Source organism: Formica exsecta, unplaced genomic scaffold (assembly GCF_003651465.1).
Source record: "Formica exsecta isolate Colony F162 unplaced genomic scaffold, ASM365146v1 scaffold51, whole genome shotgun sequence".
Classification (NCBI taxonomy): Eukaryota; Metazoa; Arthropoda; class Insecta; order Hymenoptera; family Formicidae; genus Formica; species Formica exsecta.
Window position 1 is genome coordinate 962866 of NW_021852343.1, and position 17593 is coordinate 980458.

At 32.7% G+C, this 17593-nt stretch overlaps 1 protein-coding gene across 1 annotated transcript in view; it reads left to right on the forward strand.

Moving 5' to 3' along the window:
- LOC115241775 (nuclear receptor coactivator 7) overlaps positions 1–17593 on the forward strand; it is a 63560-nt gene that overhangs the window by 10859 nt on the left and 35108 nt on the right. The window contains 3 exon segments of the mRNA XM_029817707.1: positions 8054–8122; positions 9428–9534; positions 17258–17346. Coding sequence (XP_029673567.1) covers positions 8054–8122; positions 9428–9534; positions 17258–17346 — 265 coding nt within the window.

A 17593-nucleotide genomic window follows, 5' to 3' on the forward strand; every position in this document is an offset into this window, starting at 1 on the left:
AAAATAATATTTACGATTTTGAGATTAAATATATTTTTAATATATATATATATATATATAATACGGAGTTTGACAAAAATAAAAATAAAAATTATATGATCAAAAACGAATCATCAGATATGAAAAGCCAAATATTAGATCACATTATGCCTCAAAATAGGATATTCAACGCATAGAAAAGATACGACATCGTTTTTATGGCTATAACAATATTATAACGCACAACCGCACCGCATATTATTTACGATTTATGAATTTGTAATTATCACATAATGATTATCGCAGCGCAACTTTGCCTCCTGTTATGTGCGCCGTAAAACGCAGCCGGAAAATTAATCCCTGTTCAATTTCAATTTAATGGCCTACTTCATCGATGAAGGCCGCGATTTCGGCGGGTGGGCTTTAATTAATGGAATGGATATACATAGAGCCGTTTGCGCGCCGGAAATCACGCATGCCAAATAAGTCGATCACCTCGAAGAATCGCTCGCTGCAGATGGTATTACGGATCGATAAAACGCGTCAGTTAACGATACGTATAATGAGACGTGCAGAATATTTTACTATTTAAATTGCGCAGCGATGTCGATGTACGCGCTACGAATACGTATACGTTTGTTTCAAATTATATCGTCGAGTTTGATCACAGCATATTGCAAAAGGACTAAGAATATTTCAATAGACCTTTCAAAAATTCCCCTAAAACATATGAAATACTACAATTTTTAACTTTGATAATTTTCAAATAAAATTTTTTTTTTTTTTTAATTTAATAAACTTTGAATTTTTATTTTATAGTATTAATAATGTTCCGAAAAGTTGATAATCAATAGTGCGTTTCATTTTAAGATTTCAGTTTAATTAATTAACTATCTATGAACTTTATTCATTTATATAATGATGCAGTAATTAACTTAATTAGTTATTATATCTAATCTCTTGTGTGATCATTTTCTAGAAAATATATAACAATTATTATAGCTAGAAATAAAAGTTCACGTCTCTCATATGGCGTAAAAAAAATATTTGATTAGCTCAAAAATAAGATCAATGGCGGAATAGTTTCATTAATGATATTTTTCTTAGAATATTTTACTATTTAAATTGCGCAGCGATGTCGATGTACGCGCTACGAATACGTATACGTTTGTTTCAAATTATATCGTCGAGTTTGATCACAGCATATTGCAAAAGGACTAAGAATATTTCAATAGACCTTTTAAAAATTCCCCGTAAAACATATGAAATACTACAATTTTTAACTTTGATAATTTTTAAATAAAAATTTTTTTTTTTTTAATTTAATAAACTTTGAATTTTTATTTTATAGTATTAATAATGTTCCGAAAAGTTGATAATCAATAGTGCGTTTCATTTTAAGATTTCAGTTTAATTAATTAACTATCTATGAACTTTATTCATTTATATAATGATGCAGTAATTAACTTAATTAGTTATTATATCTAATCTCTTGTGTGATCATTTTCTAGAAAATATATAACAATTATTATAGCTAGAAATAAAAGTTCACGTCTCTCATATGGCGTAAAAAAACTATTTGATTAGCTCAAAAATAAGATCAATGGCGGAATAGTTTCATTAATGATATTTTTCTTCAACCTTCGCACAATCTTCTGATGGAAACAGAAGAGTGTTGTTTCGACCTCGTTTGCTAGTTTCTTCCTGAATTAATTGAACTGCTGTCGATTAGGCGGAAGCTAAGATGTCCTCGGTTCACGTTGTTTTTCAAAGCGGAAATTTATTTTTTCACCGAGAAAAAAAACGCACTGGCAATACGCGATTTGAATAATTTATTTTCTCTCTTTGTTTATTTATATTGAACATTCCATTCGCATCCAACTCGTATAAGGATTTATTCTAGAGAAAAATAAAATATACACATGAAGAGAAAGAGAGAGGGAGAGAATACTTCATTAAATATTTATTTTATATATGTGCATCCTACCTTTTTCAAGACTTGAAGTATTCGGAAAATATTTATTTGGAAATCTATAATTTATACAATTATTAAGAAAGACTAACGTACGCGCATATGATTGAAAACAATTAGTAAAATATTGACAATGACGCTGACGTATTATACGCAGAATGTAGATTGTATAAATCAAGTTTCCAATGTAAGAAGATCTTTGGTATCTCCGTGAGAACAAAAACAATTTCTTGTTGCGTTTTTCGTTTATCTCCTCTTCTTCCGTTTACTATTATCGGCAATTCCGCTTAATTTGTAAGACGATAACACGAAGAGTACATTGTACGCCTGACACTCCGTTTACAACGGAATTTCCACGTTACTTTGAGTCACAGCGGATAATCAACAAGGAATCCTGTGCAGTATTATTTAAAAGCGATTAGAATGTTAGTTGTAGACAGAAGAATTGTGACGAGAGAATAATAGCTATATAAAGAATATATTGCATTCTAGAATAGAATTAGTTGATTAGGAAGCAATTTGATATTATGATGTGAACTTGGAATACTTATTCCGTAAAATATTCTGCAAAAATGTTATTATTTCTTAGAAATAATTAACTGGTTTCTCTTTATTATATTATCTCTTTATTTATGAAATAGCTTATTTTTAAATTTTTTTTACTAATTTGTTTAATGGATATTTATAATATATGTATATAATTATATATATATATATATATACATATTTAGATTTTTTATAATGATATTTTATATCGTATCCTTCTCTCTTCTCTTTCTCTCTCTATTTTTATCAGCCGTGCTTGATTAGGCTATTTGCTTAAAAAAATAATAGTTTTTATGTCATACATGTGATACCCTTTAATCACATCTTTTGTTTCTAAAACGATGGACATTTCGAATAGCATTTCCGCGACAGTACCGTACAATACATTACGTCGATTAAATTATACGGGCGCGGTTATGTCATAAAGTAACGCGGTTGGCGGTATACGAAGCGGCACAAATCGAGTTTATCCTTTGCGAATTCTCGGAACCCCGCCTCGTTAAAACAACGCCAACAGCCGGCGAAATTTTCGTCTCGGCGGACAACGTTGTTCTGAACAACTCGATTGCTCCACACACATACATGTACACACGCATCTATACATTCCGCACTCCCTCTCTCTCTAAAGTTTGTCTTCCGGTGACGGAGTTTGGCGTATACATCGATCCGTCATCGTTGAGGACGACAGAGTTTCATCTTTGCGGTTCCGGAGTGATCGTTAAACGAATCGGACGACGAGGGGGAAGAAGATCTTCCCACGTTGTTGCTCGATGGAAACACAGTATTTGCTTTGCTGGCTCGTTAGCGAAGAACGGCGGGAAATCCTCGGCTTTATTTTAATTGAGTTTCCTTTGTTTATACCAGTGACGAATTTCGAACCTCACAAGCGCATCACGATGTGCGATTAATGAAATTTTCCTTTATGAAGATATTTTCCATTTTATTTTTAAAACATGAACGATTTATCTTTTCGATATGATAATCATAATAATTAAACACATACGATAACGTATTCAAGACAATGATGGAGAAACGGATAAGCGGACGCGCAATAATACGAGTCGTTTCACGAGGTATGTAAAACATGGGCAACGATATTGATTGATTCGCGCGCTACAAAGGTACATTACGAAGCCGCGTATTATCTAGAAAAGAAAAACACAATAACCGTATAATAACGGCATTATCGCTCTCGTTTATCGTAGGAAACGTCGTTATTATCTCGTCCACGGTGTAATATTGTTTATCGCCTATAAATCTTACTAGAGAAACACTTTCAAGTTCTCCCTCGGAAAATAATAACGCGCGTCTGTGAAATAAAATTTTTTGCGATTGCTCGTATTTGCGGAACAAACGTGCATAATGAAGTCTCGTCAAATGGTGAATTTTATTTGGATCGCACGTTCAATTCGGATTCACGAGAAAGGAAATCATTTTGGCACGATGCCCCGGTCTTGCCAATTTGGCGACGCGGCGGTTTATGAAATATGGTAATAGGAAAATAAAGTCAAACCGCGCGTAAAACTTCGTGATTTAATGGCGTATTTATTACATAGTTGAGAATGAGAAAATACACAGCTCACCAGTTGCGTTATTTCATGCGCTTCGGTAAGAACTGAAACGCGTAATTTCGGTAAATCCAATTCTCGACATTCTCTTTCTCTCTCCTTCGATTATTCTACTTTGATTATTCATTCATAATTTGTATATTTTCTCGAAAAAGAAAAAGATTAAATTGTCTATCAATTTTAAACACTACGCAAATATGAGTAAAACGTCACTTCCCAATATTATTACGCTTTCTTCCTCTTCTTAATATAAATAATGTGTCACGCATCTCATCGAAACGAGCGCGGTTACGTCGTAAACGCGTCGTATTATAATTCCTCCACGATTCCGCTCAAGCAATTGGCTTAAATTTAATTGCGATTATCATCATTTAACGTCACTCGATTAATATCCGCCGACAGTGAATCGTCTTCGCGATTTCCTCATACGGGGTATGGCCGTAGGAAGGATTCCCGTGGTTATTGCGTATTTAATAACATTCAAAACATTGTGAGTCATCGGGAGAATACGGCGGATGCAGATGATCGCAGGATATGTTGAAATGTAACACACGCGTTCGCGTTCGTATACTACCTTTCTCCCTTTCGATGGAAGCCTAAAATTCCATCGCGTGTAGAAGAGGCGCCTTCTTTTTTCACTAGTTGCTGCGCGTGATCTCGGTCACGTAGTACGCGACGCGACCGATACTTGGCTCAAGAAATTGCTCGCCAGTGAACGTATCGTCTACTACTGCGTTCAGCAGTGGCGGATTATCGCACGTACATGAGAGTTGTTTGACGAACGCATCTCGGGATAAGGAGGTTATCTTGAGACTCCTGACTGACGTAATATTAAATTATGACACGAGAAGATGAAAGAAACGCAATATTTATGAATTATGGAATTTTTTGAGAAAATACTTGACTAGCAAAAAAAGATGTGCACGATTAAAAATTATCAAGAAATTATATCTTATTGTTGCTCTCTTTTATAACATCAATATGATAGATATAAAATATTGTCGTCAATCCGTCTTTTATCATCGCCACAGCATACGAATAAAACTGTGTGAAGCTGGAAAAATTTTAACAGAGAACGCCTGCGAAAACATTGCTCCGTTGCTTACATTGTACGCATTTGTTTGCAGTTGCCTACTTTTAGGCGCGATTATCCAGTTGTGACAATCGAAATAATAGCGAATTCGGTCATTTGCACTGCGTCGCACTGGTGCATATTAAGTTATCTAATAAAAAAGAATAATATAAACATTTTAAGTAATTAAAATCCAATCATGATAAATTGTCATTTTATTTAACAGAACATACATTATTTTTTCATTATCAAAATCATTATATATTATATCATTGCATTCATATACTTTATAAATAGCAGCCTTTAATGTGCACTGGTGTGATGTAGTGCAAGTCGCCGAATTCGCTATAAGATAAATGAAAATGTTTGAAATACACCGATCGAGATTGCATTATCGAGATTTATTGCGTAATTTTCTGGAATGGATATTTGCATTATTTAATCTTTTTATTATCATTCGATTTATATTGCTACATACAGTTTTAACAAATTATGCCATTTCATCAATAAAAGGAGATTTTATAGAGAAATATTGACAAAGTAAACAGCACTCTGAAGAAATATCGCAAATTTCCGGCTTTTCATGCTTAAAAGGATTGAGAGTTCGAATTTACAGCGAGTGTCAGCGAGTAAATATTTCCGAACGCGATTGCGCCTTAATCGTTGTGTTTTCGTCGGAAGTCTGGTCGATTGGAAGGCTTGGCCTTCGTGGTTTTATTATTTATATCTCCGATGGTCGAGAATTCGCAACAGCGGTTTATTAATTGTCGGTTTCTCGACTCCTACACTGATTTTCACGAGCGAATTACGCGGTACCTCATCGCGCGCGTACGTGATACAATCTCGCCATACATCTTGGCGTCGGCTTTCAATTCCTGCGAAAAATCGCGAACATTACCCGCGTGCGACGTCGCGAAGTATTACGCAAATATTTGTTTTTTGGCAAAGTAATGCGGCGAGCGTGAAAGCGGCGAGCGTGTAAACAAGAATCATCGAGAAATTGTGCCAAAGCTATTTATACCTGTCCACCTATATTTGTCCGGATCGGCGAAAACGTCGCACCGTTAGGTCGCCTAATTAAATATCGTTCGATAATCCATTTTATTCCCACTCTCGAAATGCTGCGCGATAAATTAATTTCCCTGGCCTCCAGATTGTTTTGACGACTAATTATTGGCACATCGTGCGACCAAATGCAGTAACGTGCATTAACGTAATTTACATCATGTCGAATTGCATCAATAAAATATACCTTTTTGTACACAAGTCACAGAAGTTCATGCAACTTTTATGCAGCGATTAAAATGAAATCTACATCCAAAAGTACAACATTATATTGTACGTTATTATTTTTGGTTTGCCTCCGTATTTAAATATACATCATGTAAAATTCCGATATTTGTATTTTCCAAAACATGAAACATTTCCTCAATTTTATTTGATGTGCACATGTGCATCTTCTTAACGCGTTTATGTTTTGCTACCGAGTTGTTACTGAGAAGCTAAATATTGCACTAGCGCTAAGTGCTGAGATGACCGCAATTTTGAAAGCTTCTTAATTTTTTGCACAAATTTGCTATTTGAAAGGATACAAATTTTCACCATTTAATTTGTCATCAGTAAATAAGTTGATTCTTTGCCTGGTGTAGAAAGAGAAAATATATTTCATTTTACATCTTTTTGTTCGCAATGTAATTATATTGACGAAAGACAGAAAAATCTGTCAGTTGCATATTTCAAATTACACAGTTATATCTGAAGCTTTTTTTTTATCGAACATTGATAAAATCATGCATTTCTTATTTATTTCTTTTTATTTAATGTCTTTAGAAATAATTACCTTAAGTCAATTCCAAAAAAGAAAAAGAAAATTCCTTTTTATTAATTAAAACTCGGTCCGAATTTAGCATGAATGGAAAATTTGCATCAATTATAGATTTTTGTAAGTTACATTTTATTGCGAGAAATGTGCAAATATATGTTGTTTTGAGGAGAGAGTGAATTTTCTGGTATCTGATAATTGGGAGACGCTTGTTTCGAAGCGCGTCCCCAGTAACGAGCAAACTCGCTACGCCGCGCCAATGTAATCAAATTAAAATGTCGGATGCAATTAGCGCGGGCAGAGACATAGCACCTCCCATGAGCGCACGCAAGGGCACGCAGTTGCTACTTCTCACAAATTGACCGAATCGAGTGCAGTGGCCGTTGTTCGAAGTGTGACTGCATTTTCGAGTTCGTTCCCCTCAGGAACGAAGCCTAATGAAGCTGCATGCGCGTCCAATGGAATGTTGCACTGCTACCATTCGATCGATATTTTTCTCGCGATTATAATTTGATTTATATATGCCTCATTATTAAAACTATGAATTTTTTTTTACGGCAAATGCTTTTTACGCAACCCATGCTTATTTTTAATTTAATTTTATGATTTCTGCGTATGTTGCTGACGTTTTCATTTAAATGATAATGTTTTTACGCTAACGCGAACATTTTAGAGAAATTAACGTTACGGTATTAAAGCGCATTTTTACTTGATTATGAATAATAAAAAAGGGGAAATATCGAATTATTAGATAATTTAGTAAAATTTGTACAAAGAAATAGAAATCTGTTTTTCAAGCAAATTAAATTTTTTTATACTGTAAAAAACATGTTATGCTTATAATCGCATGTTTGCATATTACAAATTAAAATATTACGCATGCAAAGTCGTTTATTAAATTTTGCGAGAAGTTAAAATATTTTTAAATACTCTATGTGGAAAATTGTTTCTTCGGGAAAAAAATTATTTTTTAAGCATACGCAAGCTTCCTTTTTTGATTTAATTACAATTTAATTTTTTTTTTAAGCTGTGCTGCGCATGTAGATTGCATGTGTTCTCACCCTCCTTGTTTTGGATTGTTTGTTGCATCTCAGGTCCAGGCGAATGTCCCAGGATGTCACCACTTCGAAATCGACGGAGAACCTCTCAATGTCTTATTACAGGTATGCAAAATACATTCATCATCATTTTATTTCATTTTCTTCGGACTTGGACAGTATGAGCTAATTGTAAGTATCGTAGATAGTTGTAATCCCATTATTGTCGTTGATGTTCAGTAGTTACGGATTCTTTTTACATCTAAAAGAAATATAAATTGTACATAAAAAATACTGAGAATTAAGATGTGTATTTTAATGTTCTTTTTAAAATAATAATAGATAATTGAAAGAAATATTAATTAATAAATAAATAAAAATATTAATGAGTTTTTTGAGAATATTTTTTTTCATCGATGATAGTCTAACAGTAAGAAATCTATCTAACCGTGATTATACTGATATATATGTGTATCTCTTGACATTTTATTAAAGTGTACGTATTTTTGAAAAATAATAATTGGAACGCGTTTTTAAATACTTAATAAATATCAATCGATAAACGGTTTCAGAGGAAACCAAACAATTGAAATATTTCGACGAATTTGACGAATGAGTTATTGTTATGACATAATACAAGTTCATTCACCGACTATTTCGTTCATGTTTGTTTTCTTTTTTTTCCCTTTTTTTCTTTCGCGAGGTGTTACGCTATGTCGTGTTATTCAGGTCTATTCGCAGAAATTTCAGCGGATTTTATCTTTGTCGGCCACGCGTCCGCAGACTACTCGACTTATGGAGGTAATTCGCACGATTCGCATGATTCGTTGCATCGTGAAATTGCGTGAATCGCGTTTTGTTATGGCTCAGCGAAATTGCTTTTACACTTGAGTATTTTACAAATAGTGCCGCGCCAAACTATTAGCGTCTACCTATCTACCTACGTATATGTCCCGCAATATGTTCTGCGAGAATAAATCGCAACGAATGGACTCTCCCAACTTTATTTACGAATGTACTAGAGACTTGATTCCACATTTCAGGCACATAAATTATGAATAGAAATATCTTTTCATTGTATATGATATATTGCATGTATAATATAATACTTTGTGCGTTTGTTTCTATTGCACTAAATTCTTTTACGATTTTTTAAATTATTGTAATTTCTTTAAAGTGTATATATATATATATAGATATATAAACAAATTTTAAAAATTAATATTGTGTTATTTTGTGGAAATAACGAGAAACTAATTATTAAAAAATATTTGGAATAAAGTACCTATATCTCGATTTATCCCCGTTTTATTCTATCTTTTTCGATCTATTTCTGCAAATTTCTCTTTGCTTAATCAAATTTGTTGCACAACAAGCTCAGATTATAAACAAGGGTGAAGTTAATTAACAATCACGTTTACTCTATTACAGGAGCAAAAGCCGTAGCGTGGATCATGGATTTACGGCACCCTTCGATTTGGATTCTTTGCGGAACAAGGTTGAAGGACGCTTCGAATCTGTGGATAAGCTCGCGAAAGGTGAGCATACGTTATTTTTTATTAAATAATTGAAAGAAATAATTCCGTTGGTTTTCTACATAAATCTTATCTGGCTACATATGTTATAATATAAACGTCATTATAATGATGGAATAGTTTTACCAAGGATATTAATTAATCTTCCTGTAAATAAAAGTTGATTAGAATTTTTCTAGAAAAATATACCTAAGCTTGAAAATTCATAACGAATATCTAGATCGTATTTTATCTACCGTATAATTTTTATTACACGGTGGATTTAATATTAAGCAGCTGCGACAGCTTTTTATTATCTTCGAACGATATGTCACCTCATGAAATATATGCCCTTTCCATAATAAATTCAAGTCAATGTGCCGCTCTATCGAAAGGAGATCTTTTAATAAAACGCGATATCCGTCAATGTCACGTATAGAAGATTCGCACGTCCAATGATCCGCGACAGATCCGATGCGGAAGTTCCAGGCAGATTACGAATTGAATAGGCTGACCATGATGGCCACGTGATGTAGACCAGACGAAGGTCTCGGTAATCCGGGCTGTTTCGGGCCGCGTGCAACCTTACTCGGGCGAGTTACATTGACTTACTTTCTCAAAGTGGCACAAGTGCCACGTGTGATCGATCGCCCTATCCCGCGCGTACTTCGAATCGACGCGTTACCAACACCGGCGCGTAACGGAGAACCTAATGAACATTAATTGACGCTCCGGATTAAGGATAAAGTGGTATGGTAATTAATGAAGCAATGTTTCGGCGATAACGGGTACACCGTGATCCGTGAGAAATCGACAAAATTACAAGCCAGCAGCGAAACACAGGTGTGTAGGTAGGTTGTCGTACGTAAATAATTTTTGATCGGGATGAATAATTCAGGAACAATGAATAATTTATTCATTTGTTTAATATAACCGAACAAGATGCGGAATATATATATTACTAATCTTTGAAAGCATTTCTCTAATGATTGTCTATCGAAGTATGTATTTTTTACTGCATTTACCGGTCAACGTTATATTATAATCATTACGTGAGAAAGATATCGTAAAAGAATGCGACTTTGCAATAATTTATCTTTGTAATAGTTTATGTAAGTTTATCATGATAATTAGATTAGAGCCTAATATTAATATTTATTTATGTATATGTGTATCAATTTATGTATATATTTATACATTAATATTTATTTATGTATATATATTTGCGTTGAGGTTTATAATATTAATTTGATTTATTTAGAATATTATATTTATATTTGTGGCAGAAATGAGAGAAATTTGTATGTTTGGAATCACCTCATCGCGCTACGCTCTATTTCTCATATATGAAATTGCCACGAAAATTTAGATTCTGTCTCGATAGCCCCGCAAGCAGTTTATTAAATCCGCTTCAAGCATGCGAATAACCCAGATACCAGTGCGAACATTTAAATCATTCACCGTATATATGCGCACGCGCGGGCGTGGCTTTGATAGGAGCCGAGGGTTCGCCAAGAGGGACAATTGTTTTCAACTATCGCTAGAAATTTATCTCATTACCTGCGCCAGCCGTTTGCGGAATTGCACGTCTGAGAAATAATTCAGTCGACAATCTAGTTTTCCACGCTCAAAGTAATACAATATGCCCGCAACGATATTACGGAATAAATCTCGCGGAGAATAATTCTTATCGTATAAATTTATTATTATTATTATTGAATATTTTATTTGGCGAAATTAAATTAATCTGATTTTAGCAACTTAAGGTAAACCACCAATTATTAACTATTTCGTGTTACATTTAATATTATTAAATTAATATATCATTAACATTTAAATCATTTAATTGTGATAAAGCTTTAATGCTACAATATATACATATTTAATTTTAAAGACGATAGGCAAAAATTGTCCTTTAAGAGAAAATAATTAAGAAAAACTCGAGAATAGCGATATTCTTCTGAACGCGATGCAAGCTGTCAATTATATTGACGTTTTTATTGGAATCGTCTCTGGGAATATGTATGCACATGTGTGCAACTGTTTACATTGTAACGACACTGGTTGCGCATAGGCTGTACAAATATTTATTTGCGATTATGCTGTACACGAATATCAAGTCGGCGAAACAAGCGAGGCTATGAAAAGTTTCTTTTTGGAAATCGTAACTACGAAGAAATAAACCGACGGAAATTTATTCGTATGAACACATTCGCCATGATTAACAAGCACATTCGCCGAATATATAGTGTTAACCTTCATCTAAACGCGTTTAAATATTCCGTTTCGTTTCTTTTTCCTCTAGCTTTCAAACTCAAACAGCAGGATCTGTTTTATGACTAGATGAAATATCGCACGTATCGGATCCGATTATTTTTAGCAGTTTTCAGACATCATTGCGGAGATGACAATAGTTCGATAATATTAACAAATTAATCTAACAACATATTTCTATTTTAATTCGAGAATATAATTTTATATTTAAGGTTTATGAATATAACTCAAATATAATATTTCAAGAAAGTCACCTTGCATACACTACAAAACTATTTGTGTATTATAATATTGTAATATCAATAATAATTTTATATCTAATGACAATATATTAATTATATTAATATAGACTAATATAGTCATGCATGACACTTCATTCATCCTGTAAAAAAATTGTAAGGTTGTTACTACAAATTGTCTCGTAAAGTTATTTTATTGATTATTATTCATTCATGGATGAAGTAAAGTGATGTTAAAATTTAATTTGTTTTTTATTTTCTCATATATTGTCATTAAAGCACAGTAATTTATTTGACGACGACTGACGACTGTATTGAACGGTTTAAAAGCAATTATCTAAACGCTCATTTATAGGACACTAAAATTTTCATGTTTGTTACATAATAACTATATTATAGGTATATTTGCGCGAAAATTTGATTAGTTAACAAAGATAGGATCACTGTCTCTCTGAAGTATTTTATCATAATCTGCATTTAATTATTGATAGACTGTCATTTATGTATTATATTATTAATTCATTGTAATAATAATATCCGTAAATATTGATTCGCAAGAATTGTACAAAGCCGTTTGGCCAATATAATCTGACCTATTCTATCTGTTTGGAATAAATCTCGCAATCAATTACGCGATTTATCGGCGCCGAGAAGCGCGATCGAATAGTCCCGCCAAAAGTGACGTCAACGCGATCCATCATGGCGATCAGCTGCGCGGAATTGTTAGAGTCGCGACCGTGAGTTTATCGTCGTATTCGTAAATTGTGAAGTGTCTGTTGTCGTGTACCGGTCATCATCGGCATCGCTCGGACTCGGACAACTAGTTACATCGCGATCGTTCCTCTCGTACGTCGATCGGCGACACCGGATGGCTTTCCCGAGTACGCGCGCGTTTATTAATCATTCACGTGATCTCGTTTGACCTTTCGCACAGTTTCAGCCGCGGGTATATGACGGTTTGCACGTCCGAAAGTCGTGAGATCATCGTAAGCAACCGATGTCAGAACTTTTATCTCGCCTTCATTATCATTTTCGTGATGAGTGTCACCTGTTGAATTAACTACCGATTCTCTTCGCGCAGTGCCATTTTTATTACATTATCAGTCGTGTAATTTTATTCTTAAGCATTTTATGATTCTATAAATGGGCAATGTGTATAATGATAAATGAGCAATGACGATTGTGCAGTTCTATTTGACCTTCAAAGTTTTGAAGGAATCGTTGAGAGTCCAACGAGTAAACAAGAGATTTTTAAATTATATAGATTTATTATCAAAATTATTAAATTCTCTATTCAGATTAATGGTTTGGTGCAAAAATGTGTCAATTATTTATAAACTACATTTTTTACGTATAATTTTATATTTAAAATATATTTTATAAATTTTATGAAATGATTTTTGCGTTCTATTTTTGCACTCTGAACTCGTTAATTATAAAATATATGAAAATAGTAAAATTGAAAAAAGAGAACAAGAAAAAAATATTTTATCTACATTCAAAATAGATATAGAAATGTAAGAAAGAATACAAATACAGCAATAAATTTTTCGATTTTGATAAATCTGAATCAATTTAAACCAAAAGGTTAAAAATTCCTGAATGAAAATTTCCACTTTCTTTATCGCACACATTTAGTCTATTGAATGAGAAAGTTTTGACACAGTTTTTTTCATCGTAAAACATGCAAGTTTTTTGTATACTGTCGGTGACAAGGTCGACTATGTGCCGATAAGAGAAAGTATTTCTTGTTCGAAACTTTGATTGTCAATCCGTGTAACAGATTCAAGATTTTTACCAAACAATAGCTCAATTTTGTCAAAAACTTAAAAAAAAAATAAAATTAACTTTTAATAAAATTTTCTGTGTTATGCGAATATATCAATTTTGGGAAAAAAATACAGGAATATGTTTTAAAATAAAATAATACACCTGAATAAAACTCGTAAGTAAGTGTTAGGAAATAATTGTTTAAATAAAAGTTGCGAGGTATATAGGGGAAAAGCTGTGGGTATGATATTATTACCCCATCCACTTCATATTTTAGCGTAATATATCCGACAGTTTTTTTAAATGGAACCATCATAATTTTTTATATAAATCGATTTCTGCAATATTCGACGTAAAAAGTTATAAAGACAGAATGATTAAAAAAATTGAATAGTTTACAAAATATTTTATACTTTAATTTGACATAATTTTACATAAAATATGAAATATCTTGTAAACTATTTAATTTTCGGCTATCCTACTCTTATAACTTTTTACTTTCAATATTGCGAGAAATCGATTTATATAAAAAAATTAGAGTGATTCCATTAAAAAAAAATTGAGTTGAATAGATATACACCGAAATATGAAATGGTGGGATAGTGATGACATCACACCTAGCTTGTCCCCTATATATTCCATAACTTTTATTTGAACAATTATTTGCTAACAGCTACTATTTTCGAGTTATTCAGGTGTATTATTTTATTTTCAACATTCCCTGTATATTATATTATATTTTCTTGTATTTAAAATATATAATTATAATATTACATACATATTTAATTTATGAAATAATTAAATTTAAATTTATTTTCTATTTGAATTGTATATTAGTGTATATTAGATAATTGAGTGTAGATAAAATTCGCGAATAAGTCAACAACCTGCCTCTAATCTGCAATTAGATTTTGGTTCCGACAACTGACATTCATCAATTACGAAAACAAAGAATATATATCCACTGATACTGGTTAATCGAGGCATATTAAACGAAGTATTAAGCGCGCTCGCGCAAAGCAGATCGAGTGACAAACAAAAAGTATTTCGGGGATCCTAAAAAGAGACGAAAAATGTTTCGGAGATGTTGATGATGATGGAATTTAACATTCCGGTCATGACAGACTCACAGTGGGAATATACGGACTACGAGCCGAATAACATTCATATTTACGAGAAGGAGTTCCACGACTATGTCGTATATTACGTGGCACAAGAAGATTCACAGCTCTACTTAAGCAGTTTGCAGAACCTTTCAGGTACAGGTATTCGAAAAATGTGAAAAAAGTCTAACGAAAAATACTTTTAAAACGAGTATGGCGCGTATGAGATATTTCACGCGTTATGACTGTGTTTCTTATGTTTGTCCGTACAATAAAATTTTCGTTAACTTTAACTTTTCGAGTTTTTCTATCTCGAAGATAATCTTTCGTATAAATTTTGTCTTATCTTTTAACTTAAAAAGATACAAACTGATTTATTTATATTAGTTAACAAATACGGGAAAAATACTTTAAAGAGAAATACTTGATGAATTATTTGTTATTTGATTAAAACACATATATATTTCATTATGCAATTAATATAAAGATATAATTGAGACATAAAAGAAAAAATATATATGACAGCAGTATATATTTTCTTCCAAAAATCTGATAGAATGAAATAAACGCATTCCTCGTTGAATTCAAATAGCGTTAAATGAAATAATTATTTTCAATTGGAAATTTCCTTTAAGATAAAATATATTGAATTTGTGAAGAATGAAAGCTTTTTAAGAGATATTTATTGAAAAAGTTATTCAGGTTTATGCGCGTATGTCCCATTTCTGTCAACCGCTATAATCAATATTAATTAATTTCACACGTGTGAATTGAAATTATATTTGCGCTGTCTGCGCAGAAGGAAAGAGAGAAAAAGAGTGACAGCGAGAGACGCAATGAAATATGCAAATCTGTAAAAGTGTCAAGTCCATGTGTCGTATCATCAAGCCGGATAAAATAACATTCCGTAGTTATCCCAGAGATTATTACGCAATAGCAGGAATTGAATGCCAGTTGAAATTGAGTAAAGTGTCTGAATCATTTATCGAAGGCCACGGAGAAAAACAAATCTTTCTGATTGCTCTTATGCGATTCTTCGTTACTCTTGTCACGTTTGCTTGTGGAACACAATAGAGAAAACCTATTATTCCCCACGACCGTCGCAGGGAATAATAGGAAACGCGGCCGTTTAATTATGATATGTGAGTAATTTGACATTGGCGTTTTTAATAGCTCTTGTAATTATACTAATTACACGCTCGCGAAGTACCATGTGAAACACGCATTCTATATTTATTTTTAAAAAAATAATTATTTTATTTTTACTAAAATACTTTGCGGTCTGAAGCTACGTATATTTTGCTTCAATAAGAATATAGTTTAACATGTATACATATATAACGAAAATAAAAATGTATTAGACTCATTGCTGATATTATCGATTTTTTTGTGTGCTATTAGAGTATTGTATTTACGGAGTATATAATGGTTACATTAAATCAAGAGAATACGATAAATCCGCTCATTTTTATCTCAATAAAATAAATTTGAAAAGCAATGTAAAACGACAGAAGCGTCATGCTTCGTTATTTTTTTATCGCGCGTATTCTGGTCGCGATGCTCTGATATTGAACTGAGCATTTAAATTGACAATGATTAACCGCGTTTGTCTGGCGTGCAGCAAGTTCACCCGCTGGAATGATTCTTGCATGAACTGACACGTGTTTGCCGTTTCGTTTATCATTGAGTCGCTGCGGTGCACCGGCGCTGACAATAAGTAATGCAATTAGATAGGCGGACCACAAATTAAATTTAATCGATACATCTTATCTTTGTAAATATGTTGAGTAACTCATTATCTCGCGTTTCGCACTTGTTTTTTTTTCCTTCTCTTATGAGCGTATATCGATATCGATGATTGGCTATGACACGCCAAGACTCGAGAAAAATTTATCGTTCTATCTGCCAAGGAAAAATTTGGCTTTTATAATGGCGTATATATATATATATAACTTTATTCATTATATACCTTGTGATTATCGTATTATCATAATATGCCAATAATATCTGATATAGTAATTATTTCAAAATTATCTGAACTTTCTGGGAAAATAAGATAAATATAAACAGGTTATATTTTTTCTTTGATATTTTTAAGCTTAATATAGTGAAATAACTTAAAGTAATCTGAATTTTAAGATTTTTTTAAAACTATCTAGTATTTTTTTATAAAATAAAGTAATTTTTATAAATAAATTTAATTTTAGACGTAAAAGAGGGATAGAGAGACATATTTATGATGGAGGTATCTACGCGACTCAAACTAGTCAAGATAAATGCGCATATTACATCCAGAGATATTTTGTTTATCAACACGCTGTTCAAGGATGTAACGTGATTAAATCTGTCTTTTATGCACAGATTCCGATAACGAGAGCAAAGATGGTTCCACGTCGCAGGAGAAGAAGCACGGTCGCGTCTCGCAGCCCATCAACACCATTGTCTATACGGTAAGTGTGTCTATATATACATATATTCATGTTAAGCGCCATAATTGAGTGCGTATTAAGCTTTGGTACGCAACTATGCACTTGCACCATTTCAACGGGCAATCGAGTGTCGAGACAAGATGATTAGATGCCAAGGAGAGCAAATGTAACCTTTGCTCGAATGAATAAATATCCGTTTTGTTCTTTTAGTATGTGAATATGTAGCTTAACATACTTGTTTCCACGTCATTTCAAAGAAAGATACTCT